Below are 26,812 nucleotides of genomic sequence, written 5' to 3'. Positions count from 1 at the left end.
CCATATTGGTTTTCTGGGGTTATATCAAAACCCTGAACTGATGGGGTTAAATGGACCTCGGATTCGGATTCAGCGACCCCAAAAACATAACGTACACATAGTGAGACCTTTGGGTCAGAACACAAATTTTTTTTTGTGTGGCTGTGTTATCTTCTATACTAATTATATAAAGAGAAGTCCCTTTANCATTGTAAGGCGCTTGCAGTTTTGAAATCATCATTTGTTTACTTTTTTGTATCGGAAATAAAGNTAAATAGATTTCAGCAAACACCATGTTTTAGGCAAAAAAAAAAAAATTACTTTTTTCCGGTAGATGTACCAAGGACCGATCTATTCGAAAAAAATTTATTATGGTCCGATTTGCTTAAAATTTGGTACGTAGGTAGCTCTTTAAGTAGATTAGCATATAGGATCCTTTTTTCCGGGAAGTGAACCAGGGATCGATCTATTTGAAAAAATTGTATTTATGGTCCAATTTCCTTAAAATTCGCTACGCAAGTAACTATATACATATGTACAAAATTTCATGAAAATCAGACCAGCCTTTCGCGAGAACTGCAAATGTTTCGGAAAAAAGGAAATACTCATTTACTTAAGGTTGCTTAGCATATTGCTTTAGGCAAGCTTTTAATTTATGCTCTTTTCAGGTTTTGTGTTTTATGCTTTTGTACGTAAACAGAATTTCGATCAGCTGTACTAACAGCTTGCAATTTCTTGCCAATTTTGCGTTCACGTACTTTCTTGGATATTTTCAAATTTGAAAAATAATCTTTCGTAACTCTCCTGCAAGTTTCTGCTGGATATTTTTCAATGGAGATTTATTCGAACATACTAAATAAATGTCGATCGATTTTTGTACCGATTGTTTTGCTGCGTTTGTTGTTACTAAGCCAAAGTGAGCTACAATGATGTTGTTGTAGCCAACTGAGCTACTGGATGAGCACCCCTGGTTTAGAAAATTTAGAAAAACTGAAAAAAACCGAAGATAGGAAAGTCAAAATTTATGTAAATATCTTTGCGTTTGTCTAAAGAAACTCGAGAGGATGCACATGTCTGAATGATTCCGGGGCATTCTCAATACCCTACGCTTGACGACTACAAACGAGTGGTATTGCAAAAAAACGTTTTCTCGAAGCAATTGGTGCACCATGGTTATGACGAAATTGCATCGGATTTGTCACATTGTCCATTGATTTGTCCGAATCGGCTGACAAGACTATAAACCAGGGCAGAATAGTCAAATATAATGTAGAATTTTGAAATTCTCTGGGTATTCTTGGTTTACCACCCCACAATTTGCAATGGAAATTTGGCTTAGTCATTTTATCTACGCGCAAACACTAAGAATAGGGCGACAAGAAGGCAACATTTTTTGTAGAAACGAAATCGCCATTAGTCTCTTTAGAATAATTGTTTACCTTTTCCTGTAAAATTCCCAGTTCGTCGAAAGGATGTCACATGCATCGATGATACGAAACGATGTTAGTCATATTCCACGTTGACCAGAAGTTAGTTTTCTCACTTTTTTAGCATTTTCTGTCTACATACATAGATAGATAGATAGATAGATAGATAATAAAATGAGGTTTGCACCGCGACCTAGTGGTCTATTGTCCCCTTCATTCTTCACCTCCTCTAGACCTGAATCCCTGAGAAAATTCAACAGTACCTTGGGGGTAGGGAGTGAATGTGCCTAAGCTGTGGCCAAATTGAGCCTAACTTCTCTCACTTCTTCTGCAGACTGCATCACATTCGGTGAGGATGTGTAGAGGTGTCACGATGGTAGAGTCGCAAACCCGACAAAGATCACTCGACCATATCCCCAGCTTGTATAGATGCCCTCTCAGCCTGCAGTGTCCTGTGAGGATACGCTGCCCTTTTAGGAGGTCAATTAGACTTTGGAAGTCTACATACATATGTATGTATGTACATTCAATTGTTATATCAACATTTTTTTAGTTACTTGTATAGTAATGAATAACAAGCCCACGGACAAAGTAAGTATTTGAAACTAATGTCAACGAACTCTGAGATGCGTACACGAGTTTGGCATATTTAAAAAAATATATCGTTGCTACGGTGATGACACTCTTCAAAGATTGGCGCGTAGGCGAAAGTTAAGAGTTATGTATGCATGTGAATATTTAAGCGTAGAACTTTTCTGTACAATATCAGATACATACATATGTATATATAGCACATATATATGCATGTACGTTGGTATAGCGAATTCTGTACATATTTGTTTATACAAAGCAAATCGTGTATGCCAAATGAAGTTTTCATTCAACTTTTAAGTGTCACAGCCAGGGTTGCCACTTTGGTAAATTGTTACCAAAATTGGTTGAAAAAATTTGGGTTGGTAAAAAGGTAAATTTTTTCTCATTTTGGTAGATTTTTGTTGAATTATTTAGTTTGAAAAACAAATAAAACTTTTCGTTCCCATTTTATTTTTCGTAGTTATCTTTTTATTAGAAATTTCTTTCCAAAAGTGCAGTGTACTTTATTGCATTAATTTCCGAACACTTTAATGCACACTTTTTATATACATACGAATAAATGTATATCGATAAAAGGCAAACATTCAAAACTCTTTTTACTGGAATTCCGAGAAGCTTTTGATTGCCTAAATATTCTAAATGATTGGTTAAATAAAAAAAAAGAACGGACAAGTATGTAATTACCCACTTCGAGCCTTCGAAAAAAATTAAATCAGCGCATATTTTTATCAATGGCAATTGTTAAATGACGTCCGCTGTGGTGTAGTGGTAAGCAGTGCGCGCTTCCACTCCGCAGCGCCTGGGTTCAAGCCCTGGTCAAAGCAACATCGCAAAAAAAATTTAGGGAAAAGGTTTTTTCTTAACAGCGGTCGCCCCTCGGCAGGCAATGGCAAACCTCCGAGTGTATTTCTGCCGTGAAAAACGGCTTCTCATAAAAATACAATCGCCGTACGGAGTCGGCGTAAAACTGTTGGTCCCTCCACTTTGTGTGACAACATCAAGGCGCACGCCACAAATCGGAGGAGAAGCTCGGCCAAACACTAACATATGTGTAAGCGCCAATCGATTATTATTATTATTATTGTTATAATTGTTACTGGCGGCAAAAAAATTAAAAACTGCCAACGGGAATTTTTAGCTGCACATTGTTGATTAGTCTCAGGTATTATGGGCTATAAAACTCCATACCTTAAATTGTTCAAAAAATTCAGAGTAAAAATTTCGAAACTTAGACGAAATTTTTTTGAATTTTTCTAAATGTTGTATTTAGCTTGAATCCTTGATTTTTAAATGTGTGGCTAAAGCGTAACCAATATTCTTATAAAATAATACCAAAAAATTTGGCTTGAAAAAAAATGGGGAATATCAAAAAAAAAATTATCAAGCGTTTTTTGAGTCACAGTATTTATCTATAATAACTACAGTTTAAATTTTTTGAAATGATGAAGTTTCGTTGTTGCCTTTAGTTTAATCACTTTCGCTTTTGGTTGAAGGAAACTGAGAAGATGCCATTAATATGATCTCTTAAATAAAGAGTTCCTTAAACACAATTTGAATTCTTATGGAATTAACTGAAAAAATAACAAAACCATAGTTTTCATTAAAATAACTAAAAAGAAACGTTGGTAGATATTTTCCACAATTGGTAGATTTTTTTCAAGTGGATGGAAAGTATTTTTTTTCGTCAGTGGCAACCCTGGTCACAGCTAACTTTAACGAAAACAAACTTCTTTGCCGCATGCTCGCGTAATACGCTCAGAATTATAAGGAATATTTGGTGTTTAATAAACGAGGGTAGCCTGATAAATATTGTTGGCAATATTTAGTTCTTCTGATCTGTGCTTAAAAGTAATTCCTTTAGATTTTAGTATGTTGCTATTTTTTGATCATTTTTACTTGCGTACGTTTAGGAGTTACATATAAGTAAAAATTCATATCTAGACAATTAGACGTATGAAAGATATACCTTCTATATCACCAATCTAAGTGATTTTCATTGCTGTGTGACCGGTATGTTAACCGGTAACACAATTTAATGGTTTTAGCTTCCTCCAGAAAGGCGTTATATCGCAAAAATTTGTATATGAACAATAAGTGGTATAGGAGATAAAGCTAATACAGCACCGATTTTTACGATTTTCTCAGTAGACTTTGTATGATTATTTATAAAATATCTCACGTAATTTCTCGGTTTTAGCTGTCCAAATAAAGGAGTTTTAGAGTAAAACCCCATATCTGAACAATCAGTTGTATGGAGGCAATAGGTTATAGTGACCCGATCTTTGTCATTTTCACTATACAGGGTTAATGAAAAGGTTATTATTTCCGCAAAAAATGCACATACAGCCTTTATCAATCAATATTCTTTCCATTACAGATTTCAAGTCAGAATTTCTGGTAAGAGTAATATAGTTTTGACACTTACAGTTTATTCTCCTTTGTAATAAATTGTTCGTTTTCGCCGTATTTTAAATAAATCTGATTCTTGTACGAGTTTATGCTTTTATCTTGTGTGTCGTAAGTAATTTAAATTATTTTTCTACTTGTGCGGATATATAATGAGACAATCTGATTAGTGACCAGTTTTTCAATATATCTGTGGTCAAGCGTTGCTTTACATTTTTATATGTATATATACCCTGCAGGGAAAGCTACTAGTTGTGAACTAGAATTCTACCGGTTTGCGTTTCAGCCCAACTAGTTCACGTTCTATCCTTTTTCAATGTTAGCGACTGGTATTTTTAACATTGCGATGTCCTACGAGATGTCAATTGTCAGGCTATGCATCAGCATCTACTAGTATAAATACAAGTAGCATCATACCAGTTGATGAGATAGTCTGCCAATTTATGCCCCGTGAAAAGCATAAGTGTGCCTTTTTGCTCGCGACGCTCCAGCAGTCACAATGGCCGACAGAGCAGAGCACGCGCGTGGTAAGCCTGAGGTCCCAGGTTCAAATCCTGGCGCAGGGAAAATTTTTTTATTTTCTATTTTTATTTTATTTTTATTTTTTATAAATTTATTTTTTTGTTTATGCTGTTTTTTGTAATTTTTAAATTTAATAAAAACAATATTTTTGTTTAATTTCTTTGTTTTTATATTTCTTCCTAAATGTTTTTTTGTAATGCAATTAGATTTTCAAATTTGTTATTTATTTGTAAATTGAATAAATAATTTTTACTTACATTTATTTAACTTTAAAAATCTTAACCACCTCCAAGCGGCCTCGAACCTGCGATTTCAGAACCAGAACCAGTAGTCTTCACGTGACGCCACAGCCGACATTTGCAAGAAAAGCAATTAATTGCGTTTTATTTTTGGCTTTGGCAATTCAAAGGAAGATGTCGCTGATCGCCTAAGTTCTTCGAAATTGTCGAACTGGTAGGCACATACTAGTTAATGAACTAGAATTTTTTCTAACTAGTTTGGCTTTTCACTGCAGGGTAGTGAAATATCACTTTCACTCGAAGTTGTCGATAATATTGTGAGTATAAAATTTTTCGAGTGCTTACTTTAAAAAGGACCCAGGGAGCAAGCTAAATTATATCTAGTACAAGTAAACATTAAATATGCGGTTCATATCTGAAATAGATCCAGTTGCCAGAGGAACTGCAAGTTCAGCTTCTAGTCCTTTTTATAGACACACCTGTAAAATTAATTGAATTTTTATTGTAGAGCTGAAGGAAAAGACTCTGACATGTACATAAAATGAATAATATGCAATAAAAAATGGAAATGGAAGAGGGTGTAGATTTAATAAGCATTCAGCAAAGAGTGGACGCTTCTCTGGACGAGATCCGTTTTCGATGGCAAAAGTGCTGCTTGCCTTAGCACAGCTTCTGTTGTATAAAATGTGGGTAGAATTGACATCTGAGTATGCAGGTATTGTAAATGTTTTTGTTTTATCCTTTTTAAAAGGAAGATAAATGAACTTCTTTCGAAATAAAATAAATGTGTATAAATGTGTATGTTATATGTGTGTCCCCAAATTGTAGCACGGTTACTACTTTTGGCCACAGCTTATAGGGAACGTCCCACTGTGTGGCAAACAAGCTAGGAACATTTCTGCAACAAAAAGAAATATCTCGTTTTTCAGTTTTGTAAAGTTGCGTACAAAACTTACAATTGCTATAAATTTAGCTTCCATTTTTTAACATTAAACTAAAATAATCACCAAAAAACGCACCAAGCACCAAACTCAAAAATTTTCGCGTTTTGAATAAAAAAGCACTAAATTTAGTGCGAAAAGCACCAAGTTGGCAACAATGCTCTCAAGTACACTGAAACCGGAGCGTACACCGGATACCTTCAGCTTAGAGACCAATAAAAAAAAATTTGAATTACCCTCGTACCAATGCGTATGTGATATGTTATTACTTATTCAAATAGTCTTCTCTATGGTTATCCACTTTTGATATCCTTGAACTAAGCGATTCGTCTTAAATAAAATAAACTTCCTGAATAAAGCTAATATTTTACGTGAACAAACTGGACACAAAAATACGCTTATGTATGTGTCAGCACATCAATTTTTCATTGATTTTCATTGTCCGTTGAAAGCTGTGTGAAAGTGCGTTTAGTATAAATACAAGTGCAAGTACAACTTTAAAAGCATGGCTCTTTACAGAAATAATATTTTACACTGACCAATGTATTTAAAAAAATGTGAAATAACAATTTCCTTTTAAACCAACCATAAAGTAAATATCAAATTACAATAAACAAAGTAAACAATTAATGGAATTAACGATGCTCACCTAAGTTTAATTTAAAATTTTTATGGAGTAAAATTTTTATTTGGTTTAGGATTACCGTAAATGGGATATAAATACATATACATGCACTTAAATGTGAAAGTGCATTTTTTCTTATAAATGGTTGAATAAGAGAGAGTGTAAATATTTACATACATATGTATGTATTTTTATATATGCCATATTTACATACATATACATATGTATGCACTACATTAGACCACGTCAAACAAAAATCCTGCAATGCGACCGGAATATTACTAAATTTTTGGCGCTTGGTATAGATAGTAATGGTCCTCCATGAATCTCCCCTCTCTAGGACAACACTAAGAGGGATTATACGTAAGGAAATGAGTTAGTCTCTTCTGAGGTCAATATAATTTTCTAGGATTAACTAATTTTCTTACGTCTAATTCCTATTAAAAAACTAAAGGCTGGATGCGGGACCTCTTAGAATTGTAATAGATAGGGGCGATTCCTGGAGGATCATTACTATAATAAGCGCTGAAATTTGGGTCTTATTCTGGTCGAATTGCAGGATTTTTTTTTGACGTGGTCTAATGCAGTGTTGCCACAAAAAAAATTACCAAATTCAAAAACAAATGAAAAATCCTCAAAATCCGAACAAATTACCCAAATTTTCTTATTACAGATATGAGTATTGTGTAGGGCTGCCAGATATTACCGTTGCCAAACCGGGTCAATATGGTAAAACTAACTCAATAACAACAACAACAACAACAACAAAATTTTGAAAATTAAGTTTTGTAGCCCAGAATTTTAGTTTCTTCTTACAAACTATGTTCTACAATTCTTTTTGTATGGAATACGCTGTCAGCAAAAATTAAATTGCTTTATTAATTGGCTTAAAGCTACATTTTCAACATTTTTTAAAAGATCAGATGAAGAATTATCCGAGCTAATAAGTTTGTACGGCACTGTACTTATTCATGCCCTGTAGTCAAATGTACTAGTTGTAAACTACCTCACAACTAGTATGAACCGCATGCCCAACTAGCCAGCGGACAATCTTTTTTCCATGCAATCAACTGGTATTTTTAACATGGGGATGTCCTACAAGATGGTAATTGTCAGATTTCGGTCAGAAATATACCAGTCTCATACTAGTTCAAAACAGACAGAAAAATACTAGGCCAATTATGGACCAAAACCGCTACTTTGGAAGTCAAAAAATTAAATGAATTCATGAATATACAATAAAAGACTTTTGATTAAGTACACTTCAGTGTATTACACATTTTTATTTAGCAGCCTTAGATTTGCCAATAGTTACCATGCAGTGAAACGCCGAACTAGTCAGGAAAAGTACTAGTTGACAACTAGAATTTCCTGACTGAAACCGAACTAGTTCGAAAATGACCATACTTGTACCAAGTACAAAACGATTTATGTATTCATGCCCTGTTTTATTTGACTTCGACAGTTGAATACAATAGAGTACACAAGATATTATAACTTTTATTTGGGTATATTGTAAACCGTTAAATCGAGTACGTACTCGTAAAATTTTTTGGGTATTAATTAAAAGGAAAAATAAATACATAAATATTTCAAACATTCGAACATAAATTTAAAGGCATTTTCCATTAAATGATATTAAAAGTAAAAGCTTTCAGGTACAATAAATACTATATTTTTATCTTTTTTTAATAAAACATTTTAGTTAAAAATAAAACAAATACTTTAGTTCATTTTGAGTGAACTAAAATAAAAATAAAAGTTTTCTTTAAAATAAATTAAATTCGTTAACTTTGCACATTTCAGTCCTTTCGTTTTAAAATTTTTTTAAAGTAATAATTAAGGTTTAAAATTTGAGATTTGGATAAGAATAAAATAAATAAATAATTCAAGCAGTTAATAAATATTCCTAATATTTGTCTATACTTTGGCTTGTTGATTGATAATTAAAATTAATCAAATAATTATATTAATTTGTAATTAAAAAGAGTCAAAAATAATTGAAAATGATCAAAAATAACAAAATAATGATGTAATTAAAATTAACGAATTAATTAAAAAATTTTATTTAAGTAATTATTAATCATTAAAAAGGTGCTAATATCGGTATTTAATCATTAAACGGTTATTCAAAAAAACATGCTTTAATTAATAATCAATATATATAATAATATTAATCATTATTTAACAAGTATGGTATAATTACGAGTACGTACTCGCTTTAATGGTTTACAATATACCCAAATAAAAGTTATAATATTTTCTGTACTCTATTGTATTCAGCTGTCGAAGTCAAATAAAACAGGGCATGAATACATAAATCGTTTTGTACTTGGTACAAGTCTGGTCATTTTCGAACTAGTTCGGTTTCAGTCAGGAAATTCTAGTTGTAAACTAGTATTTTTCCTGACTAGTTTGGCGTTTCACTGCAGGGTGTACACAATGGGCGCGTTACTAAGACGTAATTGTTGGGTCCAACAGTTGTCAGCAGTATCGTAGCAGTCGAGCTAAACAACTACGTCTTATAAACGCGCCCAATGTCAATGTACAAGATAAGTATCACCGTTATTTTTCATGCCTTGGTTTGTATATAATATTGCTGCAAGTATATCTGTGCTGAATCTGGTCCCCAAGTTAGTCCTACACATTTCTAAACTACTAAATATACGTTCTACTTAAGCATTAGAAAAGGGCTATATTAGTAATGCAGATATAAACTTTTGAATATTTAGCAGCAAATGCAGATGTGCTTAAGAGCGAAAAACACCACCCAAGTGCCTCGACAAACCAAGCGAAATATCCCTTTGCTTTCACCGAATGAGGACGCTAGAGAGAAAACTCGAAGAAAACCAAATTATTTTACATTGTGAACCGGAAGAAAACTAAAATTCTTTGCTTGAACGAGTCATGTTTGCATGGTGTATGGAGAAATGGAAAATGTAGGTTTGAAGAATGTTGGACAAGCCGCTTGTGTGGTTTATTTCGCTCTTTATAAAACTTCGGAAAGCTTTTTCTTCAAAAATTTGCAGAGCGATTTAACAACTCTGGTGTGTAAAACATGGTTGCATTTGTTGTCTGAAAATATATCGACAGAAAATTCCTCAAAATAAAAATCCTCAAAAAATACTCAAACGCAGGCGAAATTCCTCACGTTTTGAGGAATTACTCACAAAGTGGTCACACTGGTCTAATGTAGTACATATTATATGTATATAAATGTGGCATATATAAAAATACATACATATGCATATGTACACTTTTTTAGCCTCACCCCATTCAATCGGTAATACTACGATCAAGTATATCACACACAAAAATTGGTCCCGATTGGAGACGATTAAATAAATTTTTTTTTTTCATTTAATACCCAAAATCGATACTACTATAGTCGAAGATATCACATATAAATTTTGGCTCCGATTGGGAGTCGTTGCTCCGTTGGGCACAGGGGTCAAAATTCAGATTACCAATGAAGACGTCTTCACCACTCCAATCGGGACCAAATTTTTTATATGATATCTTCGACTTTAGTAGTATAAATTTTGGGTATTAAATGAAAAACATATGTATCATTTGTTGAGTCTGCATGGAGCATCTGGCCCTGGACCTCATTGCGACACGCCTTAACTGACTTCAATCAGGACCAAAATTTATATGTGATATCTTCGACTACAGTAGTATCGATTTTGGGTATGAGTTGGCAAAAAAATTAATTTTAATTTTTTGAGTCTCTATAGAGGAATCTGAACTTTGACCCTTGTGCGACACGCCTTAACCGTCTCCAATCGGGATCAAAATTTGTATGTGATATCTGTGACCGTGGCGGTAATTGAAGGGGTGAGACTGAAAAAATCGCTCATTTGATTTTAAGGACCACCCTAATGTAAACATCTATGGTTTATGTATACATATATCACTGTGTGACTTTTTCAAATCACTTTCACTGCAGTACAAACATACAAACCGTGATGGATTAAATTGCATAATGCAAAGGACATAATAAATGTCGAACATAAATGTAAGTAACGGCACCAAAACACCGACAAAAACTGGCATCCGTTGAAGCCAAAGCAATTAAAAATGAAATTGACCATGGCCAACGTGGCTGAACGCGAAAGGCGCGTTATAAATTCACATCGCGGCACAGTGGCGTAAAATGGCAGCTTAAGCAATTAGCAATAGTGCAAAAAAGAATTTTATTTATTTACTAGCAGGCCCGGCGCACTTCGTCCCGCCCAGATTTTTTTATTTTTTTATTGAAACTTTTTGGTCCAACATTTTCACAAACAATTCACGTTTACGATTTTCATTGGCACATTCATCTGCTAAGATTATGGTTTGGTGGTCGTTTGCCGCTTTAAATAAGCTAAGGAAAGTGTTAGATCCGTGAAGAAGTTTTTGAAATTCTCCAACTGTGCAGCATTCGCAAAACGAAATAAATTTGAAGAATTTTTTCCCCCCTCACTCCCTGGCGGCAACAATGACCCGATTCTATAGTGAATGTCTAGGACAAGCTTTACAGTATAATTGGTGGCAATTTCAAAATGGGTGCGAATCACTGTTCTACAGAAATGCAATATACATATACTTATGTCAGACGAAATACCGTAAACGCTTTAACGCATAATAATATTGGAAAATCACATTCATTGGGCCAATCGTAACATAGGATCATAAATAATATGTTTAGTAATAACTCCAGCCAGTTGGCGCTGTAGAACTGGCGGATTAAATTGTGAAACTAAACCATCCAAAGGCCAACTCAAACACGCACAAAAAATTTCGTTAAAATCCGTACAACCATTTAGGATGATTTCACTCACAAACACATCTACAGAATAATTACAAATATTTACATACAAATATAGCTAAAAGTCGGTACGTTTGTAGGCCTTACGCCCACTTTTCAAATAACCCCAATTTTCTCCATGAGTATGGAGTATATACATATCTCCATACGAAGTTCTAGTACTGTACCATGAATACTTTCAGAGATATGCAGTATGAAAAATTTGGTTTGTATGGGAGGTGCCACGCCTCTTTTTACAATAGTCCGAAGTTTTCTTCAAAAGTATGCAATTGATTTCATATATAGCCGTACTAAGTTCCAGTATTCTATCGTTAACACTTTCAGAGATATGCAGAAAAAAATTTCGTTTGTATGGGAGGTGGCACGCCCCCTTTTCCAATAGCTCCAATTTTTCTTCAAGAGTATACGGTTGATTGCATTTATCTCCGAACCAAGTTCCAGAACTATACCATGAACACTTCCAGATATATGCAGTTTGAAAAATTACGCAAAAATTTGACATTTTCACATCCAAGTTCATAATCAAAAATAACACAGGTCCAGCTTCGGATCCAGAATTTTCTTTGGGGGATGTTTTCGTTGTAACGAGTTATTCTTGTATAAATATCTTAGGGTCATCCAAAATAACTAACCTGGCGAATTTGTGGCCTTAAAATGACCTACTTACTTTTACTTGAGAAAAAGGCCCTAAGAGTAACAGCGTTACACTTTTTTGCTTTTTTGGAGTTTTTATTATTTTAAAGTTAGGTACAAAAAACGTAACTTTGGATTAGCGTTTTCCACTTGCATATGTAAATTGGCTATCTTCGCTTGGCTAGTTTCACTAAAAGTTTAGTGATGGTGAGTTTTTTCTAACTATCACTAAAGTTTTAGTGATAATGCAATTTGTTTCTCACTATCACTAAACCTTCAGTGATAGTGAAATTTTTTTTCACTATCACTAAATTTTCAGTGATAACGAATTCTGGAGTTTAACTATCACTGAATAAACAGTGATAGTGCAATTCAGTGGTAGTGCAAAAATGCCCAACCCTGATCCTGAATATCTTGAAAACTATGCGAAATTTTGAAAAACTATTGAAAGCGTTTTACTGTGTTGTCGTTGGGTAGGCATTTTTACAATTGTTGTCGGTTTCCAGAAAACCAACGAAAATTAATTGGCACAGTTTAGGTGGTCTAACTCTAAAGAAATGCAGAGTATAAACATTTACAGTTTTTGGTGATACTTTTACAAAACGAAAGGCCTTAGGACTAAAACTCACTAGCCTGCAATGGCTTATGAATCGTCGCTCTCAATTATCTGCTGACAAAAGACTTCTCCTAAGCCGGGGTGGTTTTACCGATATTTTAAACATCTTCGATAGAACGTTCAGTTAGACATAATGAGATAAACTTACATAGTCATATGTGGGCCCATTTTCCTAAATTCCAAACAATGTTACTCCTTTTCAAGTGATTGTTGTTAGTATCAATTTTGAGTAAATTAGCGTCCTTAAATTTCGAAATATAGAAGTTTCAACCATCTCTGAAATTTACCGTTATATGAAAAGTGGCCGTAATTTTAGTCCGACTTCAATAATTTTCAACGTTTTGCTTTTATGTGGCAAGCCCAATAACCACACGGAGTTTGGTACAAATTGGTAGAATGGTTACCAAGCCCATTTTCCAAAATTTTATCTTAAACGTATTTATTGGTAAAGAATTGTTGCAAGCACCAATTTTGAATAAGTTAGCTTAAGTATTTACTGATTTATTGAAGATTTCGTATTTCTCTAAATTACCGTGGGCGTGGTTTTTGTCCGAGTTTAAAAATTTTCAGCCATTTGGTATGTTGTACCAAGGCCAACACTGTGCCAAGTTTGGGAGAAATTGGTGGAGCGGTTACCAAGCCATACACATGTAATCATTTTCCAAAAATGTATTATTTTTCGTCTAAAAATTATTGTAAATATCAATTTTGAGTCAATAACCTTCAGTAGTTACCAAAATATTGTAGTTTTCGTATTTCTATAAACTACCGTTAAATGGGAGGTAGGCGTGGTTATCCTCCAATTTTGCCCATTTTCAGTACCATCCGTCCCACACCCGAAAGAAGTACACGTACCAAGTTTCGTTAAAATATCTAAATTTTTACTCGAGTTATCGTGTCGGCTGCTGTGGTGTAGTGGTAAGCAGTGCGCGCTTCCACTCCGCAGCACCTGGGTTCAAACCCTGGTCAAAGCAACATCACAAAAAATATAGAAAAAAGGTTTTTNCCCTCGGCAGGCAATGGCAAACCTCCGAGTGTATTTCTGCCATGAAAAACAGCTTCTCATAAAAATACAATCGCCGTTCGGAGTCGGCGTAAAACTGTAGGTCCCTCCGCTTTGTGTGACAACATCAAGGCGCACGCCACAAATCGGGGGAGAAGCTCGATCAAACACTAACATATGTATGTGTAAGCGCCAATCTATTATTATTATCGTGTGCACAGACGTACGGGCGGAAAGACAGTCACCGCTTAATCGATTTCTCTTTTCATTCTGATCATTTATGTATACATTTGTCTATATCTATCTCGATTCGTTTTGCCTGTTACAAACAACCGTTATGTGAACTTGTGCACAAGTGCGCTCGGGTATAAAAATATATTAGACATACAAATTCATGTTTTATATGCGCTAAAAATTGGTTTAAAAACAATATTAACAAAAAAAGTTTCAATGGAAGTTTAGGTATCGTAACGTCATGTAACTTCACGTCAGATTATTCGGCTGACATACAAAATCAGAACAGATTTTTACATTTTTGAACTCGAAAATCAACCTTAAATATTTCAAATATTACTACAAAAAAATTTATACAAATAGGCTTGCCCAATTCCCAGAGTTTATAAATTTTTCAGTTTATATTATTAATCACATTAGCTTTATAATGTACATTTATGATTCGATACGATACCACGGTTCTGGCACTCGATTCCAAAAAATATCGTTTGAAAACTATCGAGTAAGAAGAATCGGTATCGAATGGCAAAAATATCGATATGGTATCGTATCGTATCGAAATTTGTGTCCCTACATGTGGAAATGACCATTTTTTAACGTAATGAGATGAATATTTCTAAATGCCGAACATTGCCATTATAATTGTTGCAATTTAATGCTTATTGGAAATCCAGAAAACATAAAAATACTTCAAAGATTTCAATTGACAACTATGAGGATTATTGTAAATGCACAATATTTTTTCACCAAGGATCAACTGCATCGTGATCTTAAAGTCCTAACCGTTGAAAAAGAAATAAAAAGCATGCTGTCTCCTATAAACTAAGACTGGAAACTCACCCTTACCCATTTATAACAGAAATGACATCGTGCCAAAACGTTTTAACCCGGCTGAGGAGAAAAGCAACAAAAGACCTTCTCCAGCAAGTTGAAACTGATGTTTACATTCTAAGTACATTTGAAATTCATTTGAGATTGATTTGAGAAAACATGGTAACGTTGTAATTATCGATACATTTTGCTAAACATTGTTCATGTCTTAAATTTATGTAAAGTGTAAAACGATATAAAAGGGCGTAGTTAAATAAAAAATTGTAAGAATATAATTAAACTCAATTGAAAACATGTAATTTTTAAGCAAACAAATAATTTTTAAGCAAAAAACGCAACCAACTTCAATCTAATATATAAAAACCTCGTGTCACGGTGTTAGTGGTCGAACTCCTCCTAAACGGCTTGACCGATCTTTATGAAATCTTTTGTGCATATATGGTAGGTATGAGAATCGGATGTAAAGTATATTTCATACCGCTAGGTGTAGGGGGCGTGGCCCCTCCCATACAAACCGAATTTTTCATACTGTAGATATATCTCTGGAAGTATTCATGGTAGAGTACTGGAACTTGGTATGGAGATATATGAAATCAAGCACATGGCCATGAACAAAAATTTGGGCTATTAGAAGAAGGGGCGTGGCACATACCATACAAGCTGAATTTTTCATACTGCATATCTCTGGAAGTGCTCATGGTAGAGTACTCGAACATGGTATGGAGATATATGAAAACAATCGCATACTCATGGAGAAAAATTGCCGTTATTGGAAGAGGGGCGTGGCACCTCCCATACAAACCGGATTTTTCATACTGTAGGTATATACCTGGAAGTGTTCATGGTAGAGTATTGGAACTCGGTATGGAGATATATGAAATAAATCACATCGTCATGAGGAAAAATTGGGCTATTAGAAAAGGGACGTGGTAAATCCCATACAAGCCGAATTTTTCATACTGCATATCCCGGAAAATGTTCATGGAAGAGGACTCGAACATGGTATGGATATGTGAAAGCAATCGCATACTCATGGAGAAAAATTGTGGTTATCGTAAAAGGGGGCGTGGCACCTCCCGTACAAATCGAATTTTTCGTACTGCTTAACTTTGGAAGTGTTCATGGTAGAGTAGTTCAACATAGTGTGGAGATATATGAAAACAATCGCATACTCCTCGAGAAAAATTGTGGTTATCTATTGGAAAAGGGAGCAATCACATGGTCATGAGGAAAAATTGGGGCTATTAGAAAAAGGGTCGTGGCCCATCCCATACAAACCGAATTTTTCATACTGGATATTTCTGGAAGTGTTCGTATTAGAGTACTAAAACTCGGTGTGGAGATATATGAAATCAATCGCATGGTCACGAATAAAAATTGGGGCTATTGGAATAAGCGGCATGGAACCTCCCATACAAACAAATTTTTTCACACTGCATATCTCTGGAAGAGTTCATGATAGAGTACTGGAATTTGGTATGGAGGTATATAAAATCAATCGCATAGTCATGAAGAAAAATTTGGGCCATTGGAAAAAGGGCGTGCATCTCTCATACAAACAGTATTTTTCATACTGCATATCTCTGGAAGTGTTCATGGTACTCGAACATGGTATGGAGATATATGAAATCAATAACATACTCTTAGAGAAAATTGCGGCTATTTTATGAGGGGGCGTGGCGCCTTTCAAATGCACTAAAGCTTTTACGTTTCTTTGTATGCATACATATCGCCGTTAAATGTACAAAACCGCGTATCGTCATTCTGCAAAACCGCGTAACTGACATTGGCTGCCAAAAATTGGATTTGCTCACACAAGCTCTTGGCTCAATCCTTATCCATTCGTCCTGAAATATACTAGCCAGAAATGCGATTGCTTTATAAAAAAGAGAACCATTTTGAAATATGAGTGTTTTTACGCTCTAGAAAATAATTTCTACAACTTCACATATGCGGTTTTGCATTTTGCTGATACGCGGTTTTGCATTTTGTTGATACGCGGTTTTGCACTTGAAACGACGATATACACTTTTGGTAGGTTGTTTAAGATGGCAATGAAAATATGCCTTCTGACAACCACCAAACCGTAATATTAGAAGATAAAAACATCACTGAAAATCATGAACGTGAACTGTTGGTAAAAATGTTGGACTAAAATGTTTCAATACAAAAAATGAATTTGGGCGGGACGAAGTTCGTCAGGTCCGCTACTTCTCATATAAAAATTTAGGAGTACCGTTAATTTCTTCATGATCCAATGATCGGATCTAAACGAAATTAGCATGGGACCACAACCATTGAGGTACCACCTTTCCGATAGAAAAAGAATTACCTCAAGCAAAAAGGAACAATATTTGGGAATAGGTTTAGGATCAAACAGATGGCTCAAAAACTGGCGAAGGTTAAGTGGCAGGAAAAAATCTATCACTCCATTGTGTACTAAACCTAGCCCCTTTAAAGCAGAGTATTATGCCATCATATTTTGTGCGAGCATAATTCTGAAGAGATAACAACACATTGCAACTGATGCCAGGACCGCGCCAAGGACCTTAAAGGCATACAGTGTTACAATAAGGGTGACAAACTACTTCTAAGGGTATAGTTAAGAGCAGAGAAGCTCTAATAATAGATTGGCGTTTACACATATGTTAGTGTTTGGCCGAGCTACTCCTCCGATTTGTGGCGTGCGCCTTGATGTTGTCACACAAAGCGGAGGGACCTACAGTTTTACGCCGACTCCGAACGGCGATGGTATTTTTATGAGAAGCTGTTTTTCTTGGCAGAAATACCCTCGGAGGTTTGCCATTGCCTGCCGAGGGGCGACCGCTGTTAAGAAAAAACCTTTTTTCTATATTTTTTTGCGATGTTGCTTTGACCAGGTTTTGAACCCAGGTGCTGCGGAGTGGAAGCACGCACTGCTTACCACTAGACCACAGCGGCCGACTCATATACTCGATTATTTGACTGGCAACGTTACATTCGTACGCATTTTCTCTACAATATAAATCAATTGTCTATTAAATAACTCAGACCCAACTGTTCGTTTTAAGTGGTATGATTAGGCATGGTCAAATCTATGTCTCTATAAAAGAAAGATTTTAATAAATCCTTGGGTTTCAAAGTTATAGGCATTCGAATGTGCACTGGCTACGTTACACTATTTGGAAGTTCAATGATGGCTTGTGTCAGATAGTTCGAAATTTCTGCGAAATGGGTGAACGAATATTGCTAGTTTTTCAGTATGTCACCTACAATTAATGCAGGAGGACATCTGCATACTCAGTTGTTGTAAATTTTAAGTTGTTAACAATTTGTGCTCATATAATTTGGGCACTGGTAACGTTACACAAAACACTGGTCACGTTACAAGTACGGCTCGCTTCTACAAGGTTTAACCAAAGGGCTTTTCCTTTTCCATTTTTTCTTCGCATTACTATTATGTCGTCATAAACAAATCGCACACCGTCTTCAAAAGAGTCACAACTCAAAATTTGGCATTTTTGAGATTATGCGCCAAAATGTACACAGATCTTTTATTTAACTTTCAGTAAAAGCTGGAGCAAATTTTTGTTATAATTTGTTAAAAAAACCTCAGGTAAAGTCGCCTTTGCCCATATGATTATAATGTGCTACGAAATAGTTTTTCGCATTTTCTGACAAACGTATTATTTTGAGTTGTGACTCCTTTGAGGACGGTGTGCGAAATGTTTGAGCTAAAATTGGGAATCTTCTATAGAAGGATAAAAAAATATAACTCGATTATCCTTAAAAATCCTAACTAGGTGAAAAATCGTCCTATAGAAAAATTTTTGACCGGGAAATCTTTGTATTATAATAATTATAATAGATTGGCGCTTACATATATGTTAGTATTTGGCCGAGCCTCTCCTCCGACTTGTGGCGTGCGCCTTGATATTGTCACACAATTCGGAGGGACCTACAGTTTTACGCCGACTCCGAACGGCGATTGTATTTTTATGAGAAGCTGTTTTTCATGGCAGAAATACACTCGGAGGTTTGCCATTGCCTGCCGAGGGACGACCGCTGTTGAGAAAAAACGTTTTTTCTGTATTTTTTGCGATGTTGCTTTGACCAGGGCTTGAACCCAGGTGTTGATGAGTGAAAGCGCGCACTGCTTACCACTACACCACGGCCTTTGTATTATCATCGCAAATAATATTTATTTAACCTTACTGCAAAAACCACTTATGTTTCTCAACTTAAAATAGGCATAAGTTCAACTAAAGTGTTCTGTCTTTTCTTTTTAATCCGTTCTACAAAAATCTTAATGCATTTATCGCAGTTCTATAGAAGAATTCTCGCATAAGTAATTTTTAACAAAATAAACTCTTCATAGTTTGCTGTAGACTTGTATTAGATTCTGTAAAATTGTAGTGATAGGAATACAATCACGTGAAAGGGGAAGATACCTTATCAGTTTAACACGTTGCAAAAAATTTCATTGAATTCCAGGCAATAATCAAAATCTTTAGAGATAAAGATTTCAAAGAATATTTTACGAATGTTAGCGTCGCTTTATTTAAATAGAATAGTTATCAAAATTTAGTAGTACAATACTCAATTCGAAATTGTCCTCCCAAACACTTTCTTAAATATGTCTCATTTTTTATTGCTAAAATGAAATGAGAATAGTTGTCAAGTCAATAAAAAAAAGTTTAATAAAAGAAAAACATTGGCCACGTTACAGTTATTTATTAGGTAGTTGTGCAACGAAGTCAGCTTCGATTTCTTTTTTTTCATATGGCATACATAGGATATCGACAATATTAAGAAAACATGTTAAATATCCTTTTGTAAAGTATACTTAAGTATCCGAAAAACAACTTTTTTAGTTTTTCACTGGCTACGTTACACTTAACATTTGCGGTACATTTCATTACGACTTAATAGGAGTTCTAAAAAACTTTTTTAGTAACTTGGAACGTATGTATGTATTCTGTTAAACTAATTTATTGTCTATCGTTCAGAACTTTATCAGCCGAAACAAACAAAGGAAAGCTTATGTTTTTGTACTTTTCCTTGTAGTATTGAAAAATGTTTTTAGGTTCGTGAAAAATCTTTCGACAAAAGGACCAAAATATTAAACACAGATATACTGAATACTCATAATCAATACGTACAATATTTGAAAAAAAGAAAAAATCGGACTGGTTTACTTTCCTGTAGAATCGACCATATGGACTACGGCAGCTCACGGCAGTGTATAGGGTGTTACTACTCCAAGACATTTATGAAGCTAACGAATATCCTTAAAGCAACCTTAAGACACATAACAGCTCGCTACTAACGAATCATTGCAGGGCGGAAGTCCAATTTAATACCGTAGGAATAAGCTCAAATGATTCCTATCGTTACTACAGTACGGCGGCAGAGATACCACTGCTTCGCCCTCTAGAATGTGGCGTGGTCGCTAAAAGACGACAAACAAATGTCGAGGAACTATGGCCAGAGGTGAGGCACATTTACACTCTGCTGGGTTTAATTAAGGCCCTTAGTATGAGTTGCATTCGATTTTCGATCTTCGCTGGCTATCGAAGATCGAAAATGAAATTCGTATTATGAGCTATGCAAGCGTGTCGAAATTTTCGTTGAGTATCGAATTTTCTGTCGAACAGAATTTTGCTTTCGTTGGTGTAGCGAAGTGTTAGAAAGTTGTGAAAAATGTATGATTTTGCATTTGTTTTCTTACTTTTTGGCGGGTAGACACTAACTTTAAACAATTTTTATTAATTTTATGCAGTTCTAACGTCGTGCATACTAAACACAAAGGCTGGTTTTACTTATGAAAGAAAATCCCAAAGGCTGGTTTTACTTATGAAAGAATACTCTGTTGGCACGATCTATGAGAACAAAATCATAGAGCTGTTTACAGTTTTAATATATTTTAAATAGATTTGGATCACAAAATTTCTTAAATATATTGTATGTCAAAATATATTCGAAAGACTACACTTAAACTCTCTCAAAATTTTTCCGCTCCTGGCCAGTTTTCTAAGCTCTCACCCTCTGACGAATCGTTGAACCAGAACTCCGTTGTACTAATTTTTACCACGTTTTTATAAACTCGCTTTATTTTTTATTTCATTTTCATTTGCACAAATTTACATATGTGCATATGTATAAGCACACTATTTAGTTTGCTCGATTTGTAAACAAAGCTTCTGCGCGGTGAAAATATACTATTATGAACAACCTAAACGAGCGAAATTCACAATAGCGATCAGCACTTTCGACCACAGTCGAAGATCGAATGCAACTCATAATAAGGGCACATCCTTCATTATATTTAACATACTACGCACGCATACAAGGACGGCATCGATTTCTGGCATTTCTGAGGCGTACAGTTTTAGGAAGGCATGGTCATTTTCCGATGTCGTAGGTGAAATGATAAGTAACGTAAAACCTAAAATGGGACAGTTAGGCTCCGTAGATGTTTATAAGAATGCTTCATTCTTTGGTGGCATTCTAAAAACCTCGAAAACGATTAAATTGAATATTTTTAGTCAGGGAATCATGAAAAAATTTTGTCCGCTGTTTAATTTGCAGAGGTAAATAATTAAGGATAAACGACACTTTATGTACACACATTTGTTTTAATAATTTCCAGCGAATTTCACCTACAGAGCGCCCACTGTGCATACCACCCTCAAGTGTAAATACTCTGAAACTACTGCACACATCCATACATACTTTATATATAGACAAATAAAAGCAAATACAAATGCTTTAAGAATACAAGGGAAAGCCAATGTAACATCGTTAACGGCCACAGTTATAGGGGCAAAATCACAGAATACGAGCATGTAACGGGAAGAAAAGAAAACAGTAAAAAACGCGGTTACAGCGTAACAAAATCTAACAACAAAAGCAATTAACTTGTTTATTTTAGTAGAGAGAAGAGAAGTCTCATTTATTTAACTTAGTTAATTGCTTCATCATGAAGAACCTGGCGCAGTTCGTTGACAGCGCCAGCAGCGTAACGGTGTTAATACCAGCCGACACACGTACATGCAGACAGTTAGTTCGTGATGTGAGCTCACAAGCCTGAAGCTCACATTTTAATTGTACCAAAGTGCGCACTAAAGGCAATTTTGCTCGCTCAGTTGCTCAATAGCAATGTGGTCAGCTGAAATTGCTAAGAGGCGGGCGGCAAATTTGAAATAATACAATCTGTTTTCGAGTACCCGAAAAAAACAAGAAAAAAGGATTACAAAATTAGTCCTTGTTTATGGATTCTATAGATGGGTATTTTGGCGTGTTTGCTTAAACTGAAAATCCTTGTCTCACCAAATTAGCATAAGGAGAGCAAAAAAAGGTTGCGAAATCAAATAAATCAAAATTTTGCTACAGTACCTACTATTTATACATGTATTTGCACAAACATATGTATGTATGCACTTGAATAGACATACCCACTGGGAAAATAGGTAAGCACCTTGCGAGGTAAGCCATGTTTTCTTTCAGTTTTTAGTACCAAAATTGTCATCATGGCCAATGTCATCTACTAGTAAAGGGCAAAATGAACACCTCCGAAGACACATTACGTTGTCAGTTGCAAAATAACGTGCAGCCGAAGTTATTTCCAAGCACCGAACTACTCCGAGCGACTGCTCTGCATTACACGTAACTTACTTTGTAAAGCGGCTCAGAAGTATGTCTGATACCAAATGTACATTCTAAATTCCTACTTACATAAGGCGGCCATGCCTTTGTAAAAGTAAGGGACGTTCGGCAGGGAAATGGTAATGACTGCCAGGTGAAGAGTAAGTTGCTAATAAGGTATTATTACGTGCTCCTAATTCCCACTGGGTACATACATAGATATGTAAGTATGTATGTACATATGTATGTAAGTATTTATGTACACATTTTAAAATAAAATAAGACGTAAATAAATACATTGAGCGATTTGATCGAACTTACGATTAGCTGTTGTGAAGAACGGCAACGGTAGAGCGGAGAGCAGGAAAAATGTGAAACAAGCCAAACGCGGTATGTAGGACGATGAGGTTACTCTAGAGGACGTCAAACTGCCACCGGCGGTTGATAGCATTCCTTTTACAGCCATTTTATTACCAAATGTATTTGTATAACAGTTTGTTGGTTTGCAGCCTGTAGCTATGCGAGGATGAAGACCGCGTCGGAAGCACATTATGAAATTGATTGGTCCTTCACTAGTGTTTGCTGCGGAGCGACACCAACTAAAATAAAAGAATTCACACAAACGCATTGAAAAAACAAACAATTAATAATGGAAATCGTTTCGGTAGAGCAGAAAAGTTTACAATTATTTGTCAGTTGAAATTTACTTATTTTTACTTCGAAAGAAGACGAAAACTACGGATATGCAAGCTGTGGGAATCATGATAAAACATTGTTATGTTTCAGACATCTGCAGCGGGTGCATGATTTTCGTGTATACTCGATCATCTAACAAAACCCGTTTTGCATCGTTCTCTGTATACGAGCAGAAGTACTGTTCGTTATCGACTGAGCTCAAGACGAACATGTTGGCCACAACACCCGATTGCTTTTCATACATACTTGATTGGGTTCGGGTGCTTTGCAGCTCAATATACCCGGGTGTTCGAGTTTCAACCCGAGTGTGCACAAAATTTTCTTGATTGGCTTATGACGTTTTTGTTTCTACAAAAAATGTTGCCTTCTCATCGCGGTGTTCTTAGTTTTTGTGCGTAGAGGGTAAAGAGAAGGTTGAATTTTTCGGTAGTTTGTTTAAGTGTACATTTAACCATTTCTTATATTTTTGCTCATACAAAATGCGGCATCACGACGCCTACATCCATTTAGGTATAAATGTGTGTAGATCGGCAATGCCCAAGCCCTATACACTCGGTGCACATTTATTTTTTGTAAAAGTACTTATGTACCTACATAGTTTTAGGCTGTGTTCTAATATATACACACACAGCTTTCCACGCGAAACTATACGAAATAGATGCAAAAACATTTTTGTCTACTTCGCTTCTAATTTTTTCATTGCGTATGCACAAGCACAAAGCAACAACATTTTCGTATGCTTTGTGGGAACATATTGGCGCCAGTTACCTTCAGCGTAAATTTCTTTGTTGTCCTGCATTTTATCGCAATGTTCGGGTGTCCGTTTCATTGTTACACAAATTTTCGGGTTAGCTGCGGGTGTCCGAGTGTGGTGTTCGCTTGTGCTCAATTTATAGCGAGGGTGATCGAACAGACTCGTTCGTAACCAAAGCAGCTGTCGGGTATGCATCTCGATCGAACACATAGTAGCCGAGTGTGGCGTTCGCTTGTGCTTGATTTTTAGTGAGTGTGATCAAAAAGGCTCGATCATACTCAAACCTGTTCTCTGTTATGTTTTTATCATGGTGGGAATGTAAGGAAAAATAAGTGAAATGTTGCAGACTGTCGAGCTATTTGTACTTACAAATTTTATGGGTACATTTGTACGCATGTAAGTATGTAAATTAGTGTACCTCGCGATCCAAACTAACTTATTTATTATAATTTATGTATTCAAGCTTTTTAATGGGTTTTTTTTTATACCCGAGTGCACTTATGCACTAGGGTATTATAACTTTGTTCACATAACGGTTGTCTGTAACAGGCAAAACGAATCGAGATAGATATAGACAAATGTATACGTAAATGATCAGAATGAAAAGAGAAGTCGATTAAGCCATGTCTGTCTGTCCGTCCGTCCGTCCGTGTACACGATAACTCGAGCAAAAATTGAGATATCACGACGAAATTGTATGTAGATTTCCTTTTAACCAAGGTAAGGTGGTATTCAAAATGGACGAGATCGGACCGTAACCACGCCCACTTCCCATATAACGGTAATTTCCAGAAATACGGAAACTGCGATATTTTAGTAACTACCCAAGCTTTTCAACTGAAAATTGACATTTACAATGATTTTTAGATGCAAAATAAGAATATTTAAAGTGTTTGAAAAATGGGCGTAGCCACGCCCACTTATGATTACATGTGTATATCTTGGTGACCGCTAAACCAATTTCTCCCAAACTTGGCGCAGTTGTTCGCCTTAGTACAGCATGCCAAACGGCTGAAAATTTTTAAAGTCAGACAATAACCACGCCCACATCCCATATAATGGTAATTTAGAAATACGAAATTTTCCATAAATCAGTAAATACAGAAGCTAATTTATTCAAAATTGATGGTTGCAATAATTCTTTAGCAAAAAATACGTTTATGATAAAATTTTGGAAAATGGGCGTAGCACCGCCCACTTATGTTCAGGTATGTATATATCTCGGTACCCGATCGATCAATTTGTGCCAAACTTTTGTACCACTTTTCTTATAACGGTAAATTTCAGAAATGCTTGAAACTTCGATATTTCGAAATTAAAGGACGCTAATTTATTCCAAATTGATGCGAACTACAATCACTTGAGAAGAAGTATAATTATTTGGAATTTTGGAAAATGGGCGTAGCACCGCCCACTTATGTTCAGGTATGTATATATCTCGGTACCCGATCGATCAATTTGTGCCAAACTTTTGTACCACTTTTCTTATAACGGTAAATTTCAGAAATGCTTGAAACTTCGATATTTCGAAATTAAAGGACGCTAATTTATTCCAAATTGATGCGAACTACAATCACTTGAGAAGAAGTATAATTATTTGGAATTTTGGAAAATGGGCCTGATACCGCCCACATATGACTATATAAGTTTATCTCATTATGTCTAACTGAACGTTCTATCGAAGATGTTAAAGATAGCGGTAAAACCACCCCTGCTTACCATGTATGCATTAGAGTTTTGACACTCCCTTAGCTCCCTTACAAAAGCTTTGCACACACACACGAACCCACACACAGTGCCTTGCTAAGGGAGCCGATTTTGTCAAGAGGGAGCGAGAAAACTGTTTTTTGAGCAAACCTTTTATTATTGAATCATGGCACCGGGTGTCTAATGTTCGGCTCCGCCCGCAGTCGTCGGAGAAGCCATGTTTCACGCGAAAAATAGGAAGGGCTGTTACGATTATAATAAAGCTGCGGGATCGTAGTATTGTTGTAATGCTAAATCCGAATATGCCATAAAATTTATAGTTTGACAGTTGAGAGAGTTGTTACGTTTCTTGACATACTAATCATGAATTTCATGTCAAGTTAAAACCTTGACAATTTACAGCTGTCAAATGGACTGCGAATTTTTCTAAAAATAACAAAATCTTTTTAAAAATGCCACTGATTAGGTTTTTAGACATGCTGATCACGAAATTTATGTCAAATTAAAACTTTGAGAGTTGACAGTTGTCAAATAAACTGTTAATTTTTCTAAAAATTAGCAAATATTTTTTAAGATGCTACTGATAAGGGTTTTAGACATGCTAGTTACGAATTTACGTTTTAGACATGCTAGTTACGAAATTTCCCCAAGAACTAAACGTACAAAGTTTTAAGGCTCACTGATCTCGAGTTCTGTATCACATTCAAACTTTTTCAGTTGAAAACTGTCAAATCAACTATAATTTTCAGTTGAGTAACACAAGATATTTGTTTAGTAAAATTTTATTTATTATATGCGAGGGAACATATCTAAGATGAGTTTATGATCACATTATGAAATAATGACAGTAATTTTATTTATAAATTAGGGATAGTTGGGGCCGTCTACTATATGTTCAGCCCAAACAATTTGATATAGGCCAAAAATAGTTTTTTACGATTTTTTATTTTATACGAAATTCCTCATTCCCAAAACTTCAGTTCTCTCATTTCTAAATAAAGATATTTAGGTTTGAATTTTTGGAAATTTCCGACGTCATATTTGGTTTTGCATTTTGAATAAAAAAAACTAGTTTGAAATTTGAAATAAGCGAAATTCTAAATACCAAATTTCATTAAAGTTCAGACATTTTTTTAATTCCATACGCCATAATGGATTCGTTTTTGGGT

General features: G+C 35.2%; 1 protein-coding gene across 1 annotated transcript in view; it reads right to left on the bottom strand.

Moving 5' to 3' along the window:
• Tbh (Tyramine beta hydroxylase) overlaps positions 1-23,082 on the bottom strand; it is a 103,389-nt gene extending 80,307 nt beyond the window's left edge. Inside the window, exon 1 of the mRNA XM_017613077.1 lies at positions 22,808-23,082. Coding sequence (XP_017468566.1) covers positions 22,808-23,036 — 229 coding nt within the window. The 5' untranslated portion in view covers positions 23,037-23,082. The remainder of the gene's footprint in view (positions 1-22,807) is intronic.
• Between the last annotated feature and the right edge of the window lie 3,730 nt (positions 23,083-26,812).

This window comes from Rhagoletis zephyria, unplaced genomic scaffold (genome assembly GCF_001687245.7).
Source record: "Rhagoletis zephyria isolate East Lansing unplaced genomic scaffold, Rhagoletis_zephyria_1.1 Rzeph_scaffold_00607, whole genome shotgun sequence".
Taxonomy (NCBI): Eukaryota; Metazoa; Arthropoda; class Insecta; order Diptera; family Tephritidae; genus Rhagoletis; species Rhagoletis zephyria.
The sequence above is the reverse complement of the archived record's forward strand: the minus strand, read 5'-3'. Positions and strand labels throughout refer to the sequence as shown.